The following is a 19,138-nucleotide window of genomic DNA, read 5'->3' as shown; positions in this document are numbered from 1 at the left end:
GATTAAACTTTATTCCATTGATTGTAAAAATGAACAAAAGTTATTGTTGAGGCAAGAAGTTTAATAGAGTAGAATTGTTTTATTTCCTTCTACAAAGAAGATTGAAAGGTTCATTTTGACAATGTGGGGATCATAAGTGAAGATGCGTTTTTGTCTCTGTTCTGTTCTACTTCTATTCCTCTGCTATGAAAGCTCTCTTTCTCTCCTACATCCTCTGGACATCTCACCACACAGGTTATCCCTCCTTGAATTTGCATTGGATTAATAGTCATTGTCTAGGGTAGGCAGTTTTGAAGGGACTATAAGTTTCATATATTCTATCAATTATAATCCCTTTTTAGAAAATAACCTGCCATTTGCATCCTTTTCAGTAATTACTATTAAAGTTGGAACTAGACTATTTTAAAAATATTTTACACTGTCTACATGTTTGCTCCAATATTTTATATTTGAAAAAAATTAAAATATCTTTAAAATTTGTAAGTATTTATGGAGTTAAATTGATGGACTACATTTCATATTCTGCAGGCAAGGGGCTCAGATTTAATCCATAGTACACATGGTCTTTAGGCACCATGTGTACATTCTACAAGTAATCATCCCACACACAGGAGTAACCACCTAAAACTATAGGGTGTGGCCCCCAAACAAACAAAAATATGATTATGGGAAAACTCCAAATAGATATGAGGGAAACTAAGATCTGAAGGAAAGAGGACAAAAATGTCAAGAATATGAATTCAAACTAGACAAGAATTCTGAGTGATACTCTCATGGAGACTCAGAATATTTTCTCCATCTTAATTCATGATGTCATTGATCAGTCATGGCATGAATTAAGTCTCTGTTTTAGAAAAACACAGCACAGTTCTTTTTCCATTGGTTAGGGATACAATTTTACAACTTAATGAATAACAATGATATGTTTATCTACATCATTTATTTTGAGTCCATAACATTATGTGCATAGCTTTCATGAATAGATTAAAATATAAATACTACCACATTTAAAAGGATTTTTTTTCTTAAGGGGTTTTAGTGTTTAAAAAATGAGGGTCATAGTTAATAAAAATGGTTAATATTCATTTTGGGCCTTAATATAAAAGAGAGCAGAAATGAGATTGAATGAATTTGAACTTTAGAGAATGTCCTTGTCTCTTGGATATTCGTTCAGCAAGATAGTATATTTTTATCCTCAAGACATTAAAAAAAGGTGCTCTCCTGATATCCACTTCAAATCCTTCTGTCTATTCTGCATTTTTAATGGACAGGTTGATTATTTTCAAAAATTTAAATTTATATTATAGCAAGTTACCACTTTTACCACACTTACCCTTCTATTATTCCCTTTCAATTTCATGTCACCTTGTAATGGTAGAAAATTACATAATCTTATATCCTCCTACCTGCTTTTCCTTAGACTGATGAATCACAAAGATGGAGCATTTTAAACTTCAAGTAATGTAAATTAAATTTTAAAAAGACTTATAAGAAACATATTAGGTAGTTTTTTCTGTTCTATTTAGTCTTCTTGCTTTAAATTGTGGTGGTCCAGCCAACATAAAGGACAGCCTACTGACTAAGGTCAGTAGGTGTGTGACCTCACTGCCTTGCCTCCTACCTGCCCCTCATCTTCAACATTGTGTCTTCTCATCATTTCTTTGCTCTTTAAAATCCTATTCTACTCTTTTCCAGATGATACATTATTTGGAGAAAACATTGACTACCAGCTTTTGTTGAGGGTCATTCAAATTATTCAACAACAGAAATATTAGCAAGGAAAATATCAATCATTTCACAAATATGCAGACACACACTCTTAATTTTATTTATTTATTTTTTGTCCTTTTTGGGTCACACCTGGTGATGCACAGGGGTAACTCCTGGCTCTGCACTCAGGAATTACCCATGGCGGTGCTCCGGGTTACCATTTGGGATGCTGGGAATCGAACCCAGGTCGGCCATGTGCAAGGCAAACGCCCTACCCGTTGTACTATCGCTCCAGCCCCAGACACACACTCTTTAAAGAGTGATTCATTGCACAGAGTTGGATAAGGGTGTATATAGCAACTTATGAATGGAGGGAAGTTAAAGAGCTACAATAGGAAAATATAGAGGTTCTGTTAGCTTTTGCCATCCTGATGGTGAGGATTTTTTCCTGGCTAGAAGTACCCTGAGAGAGAAAGATTGATGGAAACTGAGTTTGTATCTACCGATACTAAAGTTTGTCTTTCCTCTAAGAGTGAGGGTGTGTTTATGTTTTGTGTTGTGATGGGGCCACACCAGGAGATGCTCAGGAGTTACTCCTGACCCTGCTTTCAGAAATGACTCCTGGCAGTGCTGGAGGGCAGGGGAAGGCCATATGGGATTCTTAGGATGGAATCCTAGTTGGTCAGTTTGGCCATGTGCAAGACAAATGCCCTAGCAGTTCTATTAAAACTTTGACCCCCGGGAATGTTTAAGTTGAATGTTTCTCCTTCAGCTACTGTTTATTTACAATCTTTGAGTTTACAGTCATCCTCTTGCCACATTGGTGAAATTGATATCTGTGGTTCCCTTTCCCTTTACTGGCTTCTAGATCCAGTTTCCACTACTGCAGTACACTTCATCTGAAAATTTCATCTGTTCCGCTTTACCTCTTACATCCCTCTGCCCCAGTGTGTAGGTGATATGTAGTTTAGACCAGCACTTCTCTTTCTTGACCTCTAAAAGATTTGGAAGAGACTGAGTCAAAAAGAGCCACATAGCAACTGCATACGCTAATGCAAATTGAAATGCTACTTTTAGTTTCTTAGTAAGAAAATGGACCTGAGTGATAGCACAGCTGGTAGGGCATTTGCCTTGCACGTGATTGACCCGAGTTTGATTCCTCTATCCTTTGGCAAGCTACCCAGAATATCCTGCTCGCATGGCAGAGCCTGGGAAGCTACCCATGGTGTATTCAATATGCTAAAAACAGTAACAACAAGTCTCACAATGGAGTTGTTACTGGTGCCGACTTGAGCAAATTGATGATTGATGGGATGACACTGCTATAGTGCAATAAGAAAACATTATTTATAATCTGAATTTTGCAGTAAAAATTAGCATGTATGAATTCTTATGCCATTGCACTGGGATATCCAATCTCTGTCTGCCCTTCCATGACAGGCCAAAACATCAGTTGGCTATATGATTGTTTTCTTTTATGACCTTATCTTTTCCTTTGAGAGAGCACATTGGGCAGTCTACTGCCTTCTGTAGGAAGATACCGATTTCTGATTTCTGTCTCTCTGCCCAGGGGCCTTTGCAATGGTAGTCAGGGGACTCGAAGTCAGGGAACTAACCAGGGTCAGCAACAAGCAAGACAAACTTTAAATTCCTATAGTATGTCTCAGCCGCTTCATGGCCTTATCTTTAAAGGTTGTCTCAGACATACTACTAATCATATTTTCTTTTTTTTTTTTTTTGCTTTTTGGGTCACACCCGGCAATGCACAGGGGTCACTCCTGACTCATGCACTCAAGAATTTTCCCTGGTGGTGCTCAGGGGACCATATGGGATGCTGGAATTCGAACTCGGGTTGGCCGAGTGCAAGGCAAACGCCCTACCCATTGTGCTATTACTCCAGCCCCTAATCATATTTTCTTATCATAAACTATAGGGCTCTGGCATTTTATAACTAATTTTGATCAATAATGCTTTCATCATCAGTCATTTGTGTGAATGGAAAGTCAAGAACAAGGCACACTTAGAAATGTTTTAGGACCCAAATATTTTTTTTAAAACTTCCAATGATTTAGGGTGTGAAAATAAAGCAATTGCATGCTGCTAGGTGAGTGTAAGTATTACCCTCAACAGCAGAGCAGCAGTAAGAATAAAAAACAACATCTAAACCAATAAATTGATTAAAAAAAGACTATCATCTTAGAACATCCTATTCAACTGAATTTTATTTCCAAAATCAGTTAACAGGACTTTTATTTGGAGAATACCTTGTTTTTAAGATGACGATATGCATTATAAAACAAATAATTTCAAAATACAAAACTTCAACTTTACATTAAACTTTATCTTTACATTCAACTTTTCGTTCAACTTCAACTTTTCTTATATCTACAAATCTATATGATATGTATAATAATAAGTTATTGTATCCCACAGTAACAAGAAGCTAAGTCAGTGAGTCACACCCTTCTGTGCCCAGAGATTTGACAGGGATCAAGCTAAAATTATCCATGTGCAAGGCAATGATCTGTACAATCTTTCAAAAAAAAAAAACAAAAAACAGTTTAAAGGACTGTTTTTTAGGTCAATTTACATTAAATATTTACTAATGACCCAGATTATTAACAGAGAAAATGTGTTAAAATGCATAGTGCTCAATGTCAGTTAAAAGGGAACGATATAGCAGTCATAAATAGAGCATTGCATATTAATAGATTCACAACCTTAAAATATAATTCCAATATTTTGGGATTACCCAAAATATTACCCACTAACAAAACTGTTAGGTAAAAGCCAGTCTCCATTCCCTTCTTCCCCAGGAGCAAAATCTTGCCAAAGTTTTGTCTTTATGGGGACTCACTCTTCCAAGAACTGTGACATCTTAGGTAAGATTATTTAAAGTGGAAAATAGCCCACTGCATTACATAGCAGGAGAAAACTGCCTGGTGTGCAGACAGTGACCTACTTTATATGGGAGTGTGTGTACAGAAAGGGCACTGGTGAAGTTCATGGGCGAGATGTGCCCCTGCAGACTGCAGCCTCCTTCAATTTAGGAGTTTCTTTCTCTACAATAAAAGTCTATTGTAGGGGGCAGAAAGGATTTCCTTATAACTGGGTCAGTGTAGTGAATCCACTACAGACAGGTTAACAAGGGAATGGCAGTCTGTTTTATTAATTTTTAATATGTATATGAAAACATAGAAAAAATGGATAAATGTAAATAAAGCAGGGAGGTTTTAAATCATATGCATTTACTATCTTAAATAGAGACAATGAGAGGAGAGACGTACTAGCATCCAAGGTGAGAGACAGGCGGCCATGAGTGGGAGGGGTGAGACCAGGAGGGAATATCTAAGCCCCAGAGGGGATGGATGAGGCAAGCATGGGCCAGTAAGTTAAGACAAATGCATTTTTACAGTGGGGAGGGGGTTTCTTGGTTAGAAAAAGATTTAATGACCAGTGGCTGGCTGGCTCAACACGCTAGAGACATCAGGAAGCTCAGACCCCATAAAATATGACATAGAATGCTCTCAGTGGACATTCACACATCTACTCTCAGCACAAGTCTAGTCTGCATAAACTTTTAGCTCCCATGCCTTCCCATAGTGCTCCTTGGAAATTGTTTCTTGAGGATGCACAAGAAAAAAACAGTTCTTCCTGGGAAGGCAGTAAATGATTTTTAAGTAGTATGAAAGAATATCTAGAAGACTACATGGAAATATAAACATGAAAATTACTAAGGAATATGAAGCATTTTGTGCCACTTTTGTCTGGGAAAGTCAAGAGGCCTTTCAAGGGTCATGCCTCAGCCATACCCTGACATGTCCACTTTAAGAAAGAAGATTAAAGTAAATCTGATATCCTGCGGTCTATTGGTTACTAAATTCAAACAATAACTGGCTAATAAATATTCCACCAAGTAGGGCTGTTCTGACTAAGTACCTGACTTGCATAAAGTGGGCCATAGCATAAACTAGTCCAGATTTCTGTGTTGTATAAGCATTCCTCACTAGACGACACACAGCTCTAATGCTTCATTAGTTTGTGTTGTCCAAGATAGAGATCTACTTCAGCACCAAACAGTTCCTTATATTTGGCTTCAATCAGATCTTTTTTCAATCTGGGGTGACATAATCAAGTGCTTATTAGAGATTCCCAAGATTGCAATTCTAGACTATTAGCATTTCATTGGAGTTAAGGCTCTTTCCTGGTTCATGAGTGACCCCAGTTCAATTGCTGATACTACGTATGGTCTCCTAAACACTGCCAGGAGTGATGTCTGAGCATGGAACAGAGTCAGCCCTGAGAACCCACCCCACCAAAAATATATATAATTAATTACAAATCAGTGTGTCCAGTTTAAAAGAAGTGTAAAGATATGTTTCAACAAGGAGCTGAGGTTATTGTAGGAAGAAAAGAGAAAGATGGGATAAATGGCTAAGGAGAAGAGTTAATTAGTGTTAATCATTCCGGACCGTAATTGGTTGCTGATTCTATCCTTTGATAAAAGTCCACAATCATCAGTCTTTGTGACCAAAATGTCCTTTCTCTTGCTAGAATCTCAAACAATAGTTTCTGAAATAATTGCGGTTTGTTCCAGATCTAAGGTCTTTTGACCCAGAACAAGTCTACAGTAGGAAGTTTTTTTCACCATGGCAACTCAGAGTCTGTTATAAAATAGTTCCATTTTTTTTTTAATTCTGCTTTTCATGTGAGCTATGATAGTTTGTGGCAAAGTTTGCATGGATGTGTTCTTAAAGCTCACTCTCCTATGATGAACTCTGACTTGTTTTTGGCTGATTAAACTTTCAGGGAGAGGATATGTGGCAACTGAGTTCCTTTTGGGGATCAGTCTTATTTATGGGAAGGATTTTTTTCCTTGTTTTGGGGCCATGCCTAGCTGTAACCCGGGATTTCTCTGGCTCTTCACTCAGGGATCACTGTAGGGCTGGTGGTGGGTGGTGAGGAGCCATATAGTTTGCTAGTGATTAAACCCAGGTCAGCTACATACAAGACAAGCATCTTACTTTATCCACTATACTATCACTCCAGTCACTGTACAGAAAATTTAAGAGCCAGTCTAATAATGGATTTGATATTTTTAAGTACCCTCAGCTCCTAATAATCTTTATACCAAAGAGAGAAATTTTAATATGGAATATTTTGCCACCTTTTATTATGAATAAAGAGACACATTATTTCTTGGCCTTTTGGCTAAGATCAAGTGTAGTATGAATAAAGAGCCACATGGTATGACACAGTACAAAGTTTTTTTTTAATTTCTCTATTGGCTAATTTTCACTTAAATTGAAGGGGGACATGATAGTATTAAGAAGGACTCTGTCCTCTATTTACTTAAAGAGTGGGACTTTTTAAAAGTAGAATTATTTCATTTCGTAAGAGAGTTAAAGCCTGTTCTTATTTCAGAGGAGTGAAATATCTTATTAGCATTTGTTGACATTCAAACAAAAAGGTCATTTTAACAATCGAGTAGTTCAGAAAACAAGAGAGGTCGGATGAAGAAGTGAGATCATGGAGCAAGAGAGACAGTACAGTGGGTAAGAAGCTTGCCTTGCACACTGGTTATTGGGATTTGATCCCATGTGCCACTATGTGGCTCCCTGAGCCCTGAAGTGATTGAACCCTGATCACAGACTCAGGGTAAGCCCCGACTAAGCATAGCCTGGTGTGGTTCCAAAACCAAAACCAAACAACACACACACGCAATAATCAATGTGTTCATGCAAAACTCATCTGTACTTTGCTGAATTCAAACTGAATGACCCTTAGAACGTTACAGAACTTTAAACTTACCCCCCTTTCATGCTGGAGGCTGAGAGAACATTGATACTCTTGGAAGATAAAAGGGATGTAGGATTCCCTACAGCTTGCTGATTTGCACATGCACGCCCTCTATAACTTCACAAACTCAGTTCAATAGGGTTTTGAATACTAATGTTCACACTTTCTAATTAGATTTTATATTCTGAAGTTTAATTTCTAGAGAAAATATTATGTTTTGTAGCTCTCTCACCAACAATCCACTTGCAGTAAATGATTTATGCTGCTCTATTAAGTTAACTCTCCGGTCTTTTATTCCTTTCCATTGTTTGTGAAAGAAGACTCCAACTAGGCTGCAAGAGAACAATATAATCCTTTTCCTAACCTTAATGCACATGTTTATAACTGTTTTATAATCTACAGCAAGTCTTTCTAATGACAGACCTCTTTACTGAGTTTATTTGGGTAACACTAAATACATTTCACTACCTTAGGCTAGTAGACTGACAAAATGAAGAAGCAGAGTGTGATATTTTAAAGGGAGGGAGATGCCAGAAGCATTGCAGGAAGAAAAGTATTTTTAAAGATTATCATCACAAAGTCTACCAGAGTAAGAAGTAGGTGGCATCATATTCTGAGATATAAATTCTCTAAGGCAGAACATAGAATTTTACTACCTGAATATAATAAGATGTATTGTGCTATCAGGGAAGGCCATGGAGTTCTATGTGATTAAAATAAAAAAGGATCCAAGTATCTGCTTTTAACTGTTATTTAATGATACTGATTTTTGTCTTTGGACTTTTATTAGAAGTCAAAAAATAAGCAAGCTGCAGGATATTTGATAATAATATTAATAATAACAATATAAATAAATAATAATAGCTAACAACTGCCCTTCAATTTTTCTTCATTATTTTTTTGTTTGTTTCTTTTGTTTTGTTTCTGGATTTGGGGCCACACTTGGTTGTGCTCAGGAATTATTTCTGATCTGTGCTCAGGGATCACTCCTTAAAGGGTCAAAAGGGAACATTTCGGGTGCTGGGGGTCAAATCTGCATGCAAGAAATGCATCCTACTCAATGTACTATCAATCCAGCCTTTCTTAGTTATTATAATCTAGGTTTATTCTCCAAGAAAGTTTTCTTCCTTTCTCTCCCTTTATATGGTAATAAAAATGTTAGTTCAGGGGCTGGAGCAATAGCACAGCGGTAGGGCATTAGCCTTTCCCCCGGCCGACCCATGTTTAATTCCTCTGCCCCTCTTGGAGAGCCCGACAAGCTACCTAGTGTTTCACGCCCGCATGGCAGAGCCTGGCAAGCTACCCGTAGTGTATTGGATATGCCAAAAACAGCAACAAGAAGTCTCACAATGGAGACATTACTGGTGCCCGCTCAAACAAATTGATGAGCAAAGGGATGACACTGATAGTGACAGTGAAAAATTTTAGTTCAGAATGGTATTACATACCAGACACTTATGAGGGGAGTTTTAGCATTATAGTCAAATTAGGAAGGAAGACTTAGAAAAAGAGTTTCTAGATACCAACCTCCTTTTGGGGGGAGAGGAGACACCAGCAACAATGATTACCCTCATGTGACACTCATGGCAGAATCGCTTTTTTTTTTAAATTTTATAGAATCACTGGGAAAAAATACAAAGCTTTCAGGTTTAAGTCTCAGTCATATAATTATTAAACCCCCATCCCTTCACCAGTGAACATGTTCTACCACCAAGAACCCCAATATACCACCCATCCCATCCCCCCGGGAGTGGCTAATGATCTTCACTATATTCTCTCTATACTTTGAATACATTTAATATTTCAATAGAGAACTCACTATTATTATTTGGAATTTTCCCCCAACAATCAAGCCTGCTGAAAAGTCATCATTTAATAATTTATTTTCCTTTGCTGAGAATGAAGACTCTATGAGCTCGTGCGGCCTCTGTTGTGACCGCATGGTTTTGGATTTCTGATGTTTTAGCTCAGTTCACAGTCTAAATGTATTTCTCTAAGAAGCTGCTCTGGGTGCCAAAATGGGTTTGAAGACCTCTCAGATCATAATCTTTAAGGAGCAAAGGATCCGTTTTGCAAGGCAGCTCTGGATCTTATCTGGGCAGAGAGCGTGCCCATAACGCCCCCCTCCCAGGACCACCTGCAAGCCACGTCACTGCAAACTCATACCTCTGGGTTCGGAGTCTTAGGATATGGCGTTCGCCACATCGGTGTTGCTGCTGCCGACATCTTCCACGCAGAAAGACAGGGTAGAGAGGGAAAATCCCTCCCTGGGTGGCACAGGGTTGTAGCACAGCTACACACCTAGACTGACTTCTTACAGAAATGCATCTAGACTGTGAACTGTGCTACAACCCCGTGCCACCCAGGGAGAGATTTTCCCTCTCTATCCTGTCTTTCTGCTCGGAAGATGGCGGCAGCGGCAACACCCATGTGGTGAGAGCCACCTCCTAAGACTCCCAACCCAGAGGTATGAGTTTGCAGTGATGTGGCTTGCAGGTGATCATGGGATGGAGGGCGTTACTGGCACACTCTCCGCCCAGATAAGATCGGGAGCTGCTTCGAGAGAAACGGACCCTCTGCTCCTTAAAGACTATGATCCGAGAGGTCTTCTAACCCATTTTGGCACCCAGAGTGGCTTCTTACTGAAATGCATCTAGAAGAACTTCTTAAGATACAGATTTCTTATGCTTGTTTTTCACAGCAATCCTTGGGCATCTATATTGTCATTAACTTCCTTTTTAAGAAGTGGAAAATTTAGACCTATAATTATCTACTAAATAGGTGATGTAATGATATGGAATTGGCATATATCAGGTGTTAAGGTCAATTGTTAAATACACAAGTTATTTATTAATAGAACAAATCTGCTATAGAAGTTATTTTCAACCTGGATGTCAGCAGAAGATAAGAAACACCTCCATTCCCCCATTCCCTCCTCTGTAGGAGAGGGCAATTACTTTTCTCTCTAAACTTAGAATATTTTATGAGACCCTTTAAACAATAACCAAAAAAGCAGATAAGTAGAAAAATGCAAATTTATTGAATATATAAGCATATATATGTATGTGTATGTATATATACACATATGTATATATGCACATATGTATATATACACATACATGCATATACATAAATCATTGCATATATGGGAGGTATACAGGTGTAAAATGTTACCTCTCAAGGTGGTTGATAATTTAGGTTTGAGTACTATTTGAATTAGAACAAATAGAGAGAAGTGTAGGCCTCTACAAGAAGAATAAAAGATTTTTAGGAAGAATGAATGGGATTTTAGAAGAGTATAATGCATCTATGATAATTTGTGGCAGTGTTTTTAGGTGTGGTATTTATTTATAGTATATGTTCTGTGTTAAGAGTCAACATTTCATAGTTAATTAAACTTCCTGGAAGACAATTTACTTAGTAAGTGACTTCCTGTTGAAGTCTACCTATATCCATACTGAAAAAAGAGTTTATCTTAGCCTTCCTTCAGTTGCCCCTTTTTACATGTCTACATCTCAATATACAAATGTATATTTTGAGAAAGCATATTCTGCCCTTCTCATCCAACAATAGCTGGTTACCAACTCACACAGCCATCTTACTTAATTTAAGGGTGTGGATAGAGAAGGGGAAAACCCAGGCATCATGCCAAGCTAGGGCTAATCCTCAGAATGGCCAGTGTTGCTGAAAAAAAAAAAAGGACTACAGATTCAAATCCAATATTTTAGGAAATAGAGGGCTGGCAAAAATTGGTGAAGAGGGTAGAAATCTATCAATATCATTATTAACAAATAAGTTCTAAGGTTAAGAGATATCTCAACACCCAACTCCTGGAACCACCTGGTCTTCAGAGCACCATAAAAGGAAGCCCTGACCACAGCACTGAGAGTGAGTAGCGGCACACAGACACAAGAGAATATGATCCCAAAACTGTAATGAGGAAGAAAAAGGTGTCTATATTAATGATATTGTATTATATAACAAAAGAGTAAATCTTAAAAGCTTACATCAGAAGAAAACAATATGCTATTTGCTGATTTATTTCATAAATAGATTTATTGTGGAGATACTTTTGTAGCTTATAAAGATGCTGAATGTTGATCTTGCACATCCGAAACTAATATTAAATTATATGTACATTATTCGATAATTTAAAGAGGCATGCAAATATTGGATGTGTGATCCTTTCTCCCCAGGTTTTCTGATTTCTGAAGAATTTTAAGATAATAATTCAAAGTTTCTTTAAAGAAATGTTCAATAGACATGAGTTTACTTTATTATAGATTTTTAAAATATTGTTCAATATTGGCCAGATATGTTTGCATTAGGGCTGGAGTGATAGCGCAGAGGGTAGGGTGTTCACCATGCACACAGCCGACCCAGGTTCGATTTCTCCGCCCCTCTCGGAGATCCTGGCAAGCAACTGGGAGTATCCTGCCCACACAGCAGAGCCTGGCAAGCTACCCGTGGCATATTCAATATGTCAAAAACAGTAACAGGTCTCACAAGGGAGACATTACTGGTACCCACTTAAGCAAATTGATGTGCAACGGGATGACAGTGACAGTGACTTATGTTTGCATTCATCATGTTACGAAGAATTTTCTGGGGCGCCACATCCAGATATGCTCAGGGTTTCCATCTGGCTCTGTGCTCAGGAATCCTCCAGACCATGCTGGTTGAACCAGAACCATATGGGGTGCTGGAGGTGTAATCCTGCTGGACACGGGCACAACAGGAGGCTACCCTCTGTACCCTCTCTACACCCCTGGTAGAGATTTCTTAAGGGTCACTGTCACTGTCATCCTGTTGCTGAATTTTTAATTGATTATTCTCTATTTTGCCATTGTACTTAACAACATACTATTACTAGAATAATAAAATTGAGTTGGAATATAGAAGATAAAACTGCTAATAGGTTGGGATTTAGTGATGATTCTAATTATTGCCTAACATAATTTTCCTTGAGTAAGTTCACATATTATATATGTCTATGTAATTTATGGCTTAGAGTTATATTTTAAAACTCAATTATTCATTTTAGTCTTTACCCAACCCACCCAAATAGATTTAGTATAGATACCATCATATCCTATAAATGTGTATGTAGCATTTAAAATAGTACTAAAATTTCAGAGCTGGAGCCATAGCACAGGGGGTAGGACATTTGCATTCTATGCAGCCGACCTGGATTCGATTTCTCCGTCCCTCTTGGAGAGCCAGGCAAGCTACCAAGAGTATCCTGCCCACACGGTAGAGCCTGGCAAGGTTTCAGTGGTGTATTTGATATGCCCAAAACAGTAACAACAAGTTTCACAATGGAGACGTTACTGGTGCCTGCTCGAGCAAATCAATGAACAATGGAACAACAGTGTGACAGACAGTGCTATTGAAAATTTCAAAATAACATTGTAAAACAGCAAACTGACAAAACATAAATCAGTGAAATAGGCAATCTCACCTTCTACTCCACCCCATTCCAACATAAAACAAAGTCAAAGAAATCTAAAAATGACAAGTTAATGCAAGATGAAAAGTTAATAATATCTTCTATAATTACTTATTAAAATTTATTAAAAAGCATGCTTTCACCTCATCATGGAAACATTAAAAAGATTTATTTAGAAATATCCAGTTGTTAATCCTGATGCTCAGAAGAATCACATGTTTATATCCCTTTAAATTTCAGGGGTGCCTATGGTCATGAAGTAGGGAAACGTCCTTGGATTACAGGAGATGAAACGATCGCAGGCCTTATGTCTGACATTGTAGGTAAGTACAATGTCAATACTTGTTAAAGTGGTGAAGATGTAGTTAAAGACATAAATCATGAAGTTAAGTTTTTTTGAAAAGCTGCCTGATTTTCTATTTTAACTCAACTCAGTAAAATGTAAGCTTATTTTCAAAGGAGTGATACATGAGCATAAAGCCAGGATTAAGCCCTGAGCATTGCTAGTTGTGGTCCCAAAACAAACTAAGCCTACCTTTAATTGAGAGTTGTTTGATACAGTGAAATTAACTATGTTACTTATATATGAATACATTGGAAGAGGTTCTTCATATATTTTAAGAGTAATATTTGCTTTCCAGTGAAAAACCCAGGGATGCTTCTGTCTCTGGGCTCATTCCCAAAAGTACTGAGGGGACCAACAGTACCAAGGATTGAACATAGACTTCCTGCATGCAAAACATGTATTCAGCCTCTTGAGCTAACTCTCCAGCTCCAAGAGAGTTATAGTTAGTCTTTTTGTTTGTTTTGTTTGGGGGCCATACCTGGTGACACTCAGAGACTGTTCCATCTCTTTGCTAGTGGGCTGCTTCCAGCAATGCTCGGGGAACCATGCTTTTACCAGGGGTAGAGCCAGCAACTCCTTCTTGTAAGAGACATGCTAATCTCATTGAACTGCCTCTCCGTTCATAAAAGATCAAATACATTCTTATTGTTTTTACTTATTTGGGCCACATTTGGTTGCTGTGTGGGGGCTACTCTAAGTTCTGTATTCAGAGGTTCACTCTCAATGTCTCTCAGAGATAATATCATCAAGGGGATCAAATCTAAGCCTCCTGATAACAGAGTTTGTACCCACCTTATTGCATTATTTCTGGCTACAAAAACCTAAGTTTGCTTTTAAGGTTTTTCACGTATAGTGAAATAAACATTAATTTTTACATACTTGAGTTTCAAAACACCAAACTTTTTTGTCCATTTTGAATCTGATATAGTATGATTTTTATTTTGAATTAGGATGAATACTATTAAAGGCAAAAATTTTATTTTGCTCTTTGGCCTGTACATGTTTCCTAAAGTTAGTTATAAAAACTGTGGGAGTACTCAAGAAGTTTGAAATAGTAAAGGTGGTAATATATATTATTTAATTAGGCAGCATTGAATTTCCCACATTACCTAAATTGTATTTGGAGTTTTGAGAATGACCACAGTTAATTTTTCACCCTTAGAATGTTCAGATTGGAAATATTTAAAAGACTTAGGAATCTCCCACCCGCCCCACCCCCCACCCCTGTCCCCTTGTCACAGTTCTTCAAATCTCATTGATGAGTCCAAAAGTCCCTTCTGCTTCATTGCAATGATATATTGGTCAGTGAACAGAACCAATGTTCTTATGGGAATGTGGGATCAAAGCAGGGGAAATAGGAATTATATCCAATTAGAATTTTGATAAGCACAAATCATTCCAATTTGTGGGGGATTACCCTTCATTTGTCTTTAATTGGGAAGGGGACGGGGAGATAGCTACAGAGGTCTTTCCAAGTGGTGCAGGGAGGCCCTGCAGCCCTCCCAGATACATCAGTCCCTAGGGCGGGTCCGGCAACTACGACGAAACCCTACCGGTCTCCAAGGCCTGCTCTGCAGTGGGAATGAGCTCAGGTTCCTGCGAATCAAAACTGTCACCTCCTTGGCCGCTGAACTGTCTTCCTGATTCTGGAAACTATCTCACTTCCTCAAAGCTGTTGTTCCTCTGCTGTGTGTCAGAACTTGTGGTCAAGGTGCAGGACTGATGTCCCAAGCAGGAGTGCTTGCCTGGCATGGCACCAACCTGTGGTCTATCCCAGACACCACATATGGTCCCTTGAGCACCCTCAGGAGTGATCCGTGAGCTTAGAGCCAGGGGTAAGCCTTGGACACTGCTGGGTGCACTTGGAAATAAATGAATAAATCAGAACTTTGGATAAGAACTCTTTCCTTGCTAAGGCTTGAGTGATACTACAGAAGGTACGGTGCTTACCTTGTTTATAGCTGATCTAGTTCAAATCTCCCTGTGCCACATATGGTCCCATGCAGTATCAGTAGGGACCCCTAAGCACAGTGCTAGGACTCACTGTCACTGTCATTCTGTTGCACATTGATTTGCTCCAGTGGGCACCAGTAAGTCTGCATTGTGAGACTTGTTGTTACTGTTTTTGGCATAGCGAATACGCCAGGGGTAGCTTGCCAGGCTCTGCCGTGCGGGCGGGGTGTGGGCGGGATAAATCTCAGTAGCTTGTTGGGTCTCTGAGAGGGGTGGAGGAATGGAACCCAGATAGGCTGCATGCAAGGTAAACACCCTACCTGCTGTGCTATTGCTCTGGTCCAGTGCTAGGTCTAAGAACTGAATATCACTGGGTATACCTACACACACACACAGACACACACACACACACACACACGTGCACGCGCACACACACACACACACATAGGCTGGGAGAAATGAATTCTGGCTATCTTATTCTCGTGAATTTTTCATAAAGGAATATAACAAAGATATAAAAGGAATTCATACTCAGTCAAATAAAAATGAATATAAAATAATTATTAATATTTGGCTCCAGCCACATATATATATATATGGCTGGAGTGATAGCACAGCAGGTAGGGTGTTTACCTTGCACACGGCCGACCCGGGTTTGATTCCTCCGCCTCTCTTAGAAAGTCTGTCATGCTACCAAGAGTATCTCGCCCTCACGGCAGAGCCTGGCAAGCTACCCGTGGTGTATTAGGTATGCCAGAAACAGTAACAACAAGTCTCACAATGGAGACCTTACTGGTGCCCGCTCCAGCAAATCGATGAACAATGGGAGGACAGTGAAAATGAGTGGATCAGAAAAGGGAATTATAGTTCATTATAGAAGCCTAAACACATGCATTTTAATTTCATTTTTTTCCTCTCTGAAATTTCAATAAATAAGCTATAATATAATTAAGGGGACAAAAAAAGTGTGAGGCTCAAGAACAAATAGAATGGCAAATGAGATGATAACACTAAATCATTGACCTCTGCTTTAAGACACCCAATTATGTCCAAACTCAAAATGGTTCCTTTTATTCAAAGGAAAGACAAATCTTAAGGGGGAAATGTAAATTATAAGCAGCATTAGTGAACATTAGATGAAAGAATAACAAAAAATAAATAGAAACCTCTCTAGTTCATATAACAGAGACTGAGAACCAAGTAGTTTTAAGTCTGGAAGTACAGACTTTGAGGGGGGGGTGGTTTGGGGGACTTGGAGACAGAATGTGTAGGTACTGAGACCAACATTTTAATCAGAACCTCCAGGTGCATATGCACAGTTTGGCAAAAACCTTATTTCACTGCACTGCATATTCATCACCCGGTACTTTTAACTACTGATAGAATTTAATAAAAAGTTTCACATAATGGTCACATCCCATTAACAGAAAAAATAAGCATGACTTCTGCAGTGTTTATGCCGTAAAATTCAGAAAAGATGAATACTGAGCACCTCCCATTTCACCCATTAGGTTAGTGGGGTCTGAATGAACTTGCAATCCAAGTGGTCTCAAGCTAGTGCACTTGGGAGGCAGGAAGAACCCACTGTGAGAATCCAGGTGTGCCACTGAAAGTATGTAAAATGGATGTTTAACAATATATGCATTTTTATATTTTTAGAAGCCATTATTCAAATGATTAGCATATATTTTGAAAATCCTTGATGAACTGAATCTGAGACTATGTTTTCTTTAATGCTGGTCTCTGGTCCCTTTCATAGATTTGTTTCTATAACATAATCCACATCATAAACCTATTATTTCATGTTTAATATTCACAATCCCCTAGAAAGGTATTGTTATATACATAGGGAAGTGGCGGAATGATATTATTTATTGAAATCTATTTATGAAGTCAGTAAACCTGCAAAAAAAAAATTTCTTTAGCTACTTAAAGGTTTTCCTCCGTCCCTCTCAGAGAGCCCAGCAAGCTACTGAGATTATCCCACCTGCACAGCAGAGCCTGGCAAGCTACCCGTGGTGTATTTGATATGCCAAAAACAGTAACAACAAGTCTCACAATGGAGACCTTACTGGTGCCCGCTCGAGCAAATCGATGAACAACAACTGGACGATAGTGCTACAGTGCAGTGCTACTTAAAGGTTTATTTTTTTATTATTCGTTTAGGTTTAGTTTTGGAGCCACACCTAGATGTCTTCAGGGCTTCCTTCTGGCTCTGTGCTCAGCTATCACTCCTGGCGAGGTTTGGAGAACCATATGTGTATCAGGGACCAAACCTGGGTCGGCTGCATGCAAGGCATGCACAGCTGCCTGCTGTACTATTACTGCTCCGATGGTTAATATCGCAATTTTTTACAAGTCGACTGTAAAGTAAACTTTTTGTTACAGAGAACACTAACTTTTTACGAGCCACCTTTCATTATCATTATTAAAGACAATTAATTTAAAATAAAACAATATTTAATTTCATTTAGAACAACAGATTTAACTATTTAAATTTTTGTTTTACTTTTGGGCCTCGCCTGCCAGTGCTCAGGGGAGCATATTTGGTGCCAGATCTTGAGTCTAGATAGGCCACATGCAAGGCAAGACCTTACCTGCTGTACTATCACTCTGGATCAATATTTGCTCATTTTTAAAGAAATATTTATCATTCTGCCTTTAGGGATCTTTGTTTGAAAAAAACATACACATTTGTAACATGCATGGGACAAACTTATGTTTTTCTGTATTTGTTTTAGAATATTAAATTAATTAAAACTGAAATTGGTGATAATAATGTGGGTTATACAAGATATTTGCTAACTCTAAAATTTGTAGACTTGAATCTTAATAAACTTACTATACATATACAGTTTATTATATGTATATATATACATAAATATACATAAATTCCAAAACCTTGAACATATGTCACAAATTGATTGCAGTATTGTATTTCAACTAATGTCAGTGAATTATGATAATCTCTAGTTATGATTATTTTATTAAATGTATGTTTTGTTTTCTGCAGTTCATGATTTATTAATTGAGACATTTTGAGCATTATATTTTTTAACCATAAATATCTGATATAATATCTGCAAGTATATTATGAATTTTAAAGATGTGTTTTCATTTTTAGCAAATAATTTTTATTTCCTAAATTTACATTCATAATTTATAGGCTAGGCAGAGAAATAATTCTAAATTTGAGCTGATAATTAACAAATGAATTTATTTTGCTTTTATAAAAAAAGGTCTTGGGAAAGGGGTAGTTGTGTATATGTTTCTTTTGTTACAAGTCTCTCACTGGTTCTCATTTTGTTTCAGTTACTAGAAAGTTCTGAGAAAGTGGAGTTGAATTTGAAGTACAAAAGAAATTTAATAGCTTCTAATTTGTTTTACATTTGCATACCCTTGACATTTTTAAGTAATTCTTCACATTATGATGCAAGTAATCTCAGATCCGCTTTGGAAATAGGTGTGGCATAAATTATAAAATAATTATGTGATAAATGCAGTAAAGAATGGCAGAAGTCAAATATTTGCTACTTACTAGGCTATTTAAATGTGTCACGAGCTTGTAGATAAGTTTTATAATTGGGATCATGATTGGTATTTCAAAACACAGTTTTTATTTCTCCATAAAATTTTTAAAAAGAAGTAAAAGAATAATAATAAAAAATAATTATGTGTACAAATTGATAGAGAAAGAAAAAGAAAATGAACAACCACATTTATTCAGAGACATAGAAAGAAATTTCAATTTCAGATGTGAAGAAAAACTATTAATAAAACATTTTATATGGAGCCAACAATTCTGCAAAATATGGAATAACTTTCCCTTATAATTACTGTCATATTATCAAGATACTAGAAATAGAATTGCTGAAGAATAT

The 19,138-nt window shown here is 37.7% G+C and overlaps 1 protein-coding gene and 1 pseudogene across 1 annotated transcript in view; both read left to right on the top strand.

The window, feature by feature from the left end:
- KYNU (kynureninase) overlaps nt 1-19,138 on the top strand; it is a 154,952-nt gene that overhangs the window by 32,249 nt on the left and 103,565 nt on the right. The window contains exon 5 of the mRNA XM_055127048.1: nt 13,199-13,281. Within this exon, the coding sequence (XP_054983023.1) occupies nt 13,199-13,281 (83 nt within the window). The remainder of the gene's footprint in view (nt 1-13,198; nt 13,282-19,138) is intronic.
- Nucleotides 6,902-7,060, top strand: LOC129401160 (U2 spliceosomal RNA; annotated as a pseudogene).

The sequence above is a fragment of the Sorex araneus genome, chromosome 1 (genome assembly GCF_027595985.1).
Source record: "Sorex araneus isolate mSorAra2 chromosome 1, mSorAra2.pri, whole genome shotgun sequence".
Classification (NCBI taxonomy): domain Eukaryota; kingdom Metazoa; phylum Chordata; class Mammalia; order Eulipotyphla; family Soricidae; genus Sorex; species Sorex araneus.
This window is presented reverse-complemented; position numbering and strand designations above follow the sequence as displayed.